This window comes from Rhincodon typus, chromosome 46, assembly GCF_021869965.1.
Source record: "Rhincodon typus isolate 14 chromosome 46, sRhiTyp1.1, whole genome shotgun sequence".
Lineage (NCBI taxonomy): Eukaryota > Metazoa > Chordata > Chondrichthyes > Orectolobiformes > Rhincodontidae > Rhincodon > Rhincodon typus.
The window spans coordinates 9,423,652-9,424,159 of NC_063377.1; the positions used below are offsets into that span (position 1 = coordinate 9,423,652).

The 508-nt window shown below is 65.0% G+C and overlaps 2 protein-coding genes across 3 annotated transcripts in view; both read right to left on the reverse strand.

Annotated features, from left to right (window-relative positions):
• msto1 (misato mitochondrial distribution and morphology regulator 1) overlaps positions 1–167 on the reverse strand; it is a 21,538-nt gene extending 21,371 nt beyond the window's left edge. The window contains exon 1 of the mRNA XM_048620455.1: positions 36–167. Within this exon, the coding sequence (XP_048476412.1) occupies positions 36–119 (84 nt within the window). The 5' untranslated portion in view covers positions 120–167. The remainder of the gene's footprint in view (positions 1–35) is intronic.
• The window catches only part of LOC125487891 (28S ribosomal protein S29, mitochondrial-like), a 41,362-nt gene that overhangs the window by 6,148 nt on the left and 34,706 nt on the right, over positions 1–508 (reverse strand). The gene's annotated exons all lie outside the window — the stretch shown is intronic.

A 508-nucleotide genomic window follows, 5' to 3' on the forward strand; every position in this document is an offset into this window, starting at 1 on the left:
TCATTTCCCCATGGGCGGCCCCGGCCCCCCCTAACCTGCAGGTTCCACCAGTGGGTGCCCACGAAGTTGCTGTAGTGCCCGAGCTGGAGGGTCACCACCTCCCGGCTCGCGTTCCCCATCACCGCCGCAACCTACCGCCACGGCCGACCTCACCGCCACCCCATTGGTCCGCCCGCACGCCAGTCAGGGCTCATTCACCCGCCCATTGGCTCCCCTTCGCCGTCACGTGGCACACAGTCCCGCCCCCCCCTGACCTCACCAAGTTTGGTTGACGAGGAAGAGTAGGCGGTGCACGTGCCGCCCAGAGCCTAACGGTTCCCTCCTCCTGTGTCACAGCAAAAACACTCCGGGGCCTGCCCGGGGAAAACAGCGGCTCCATAAGAGAGGTTCCGTCAGCCGGTTTAGGGGGCACACTGCGGAGCTGGTTGAACACAGCAGGTCAGGCAGCAGCAGGGGAGCAGGAGAGTCAACGTTTCGGGTCGGGACCCTGCATCAAGTCCTGTGTGTA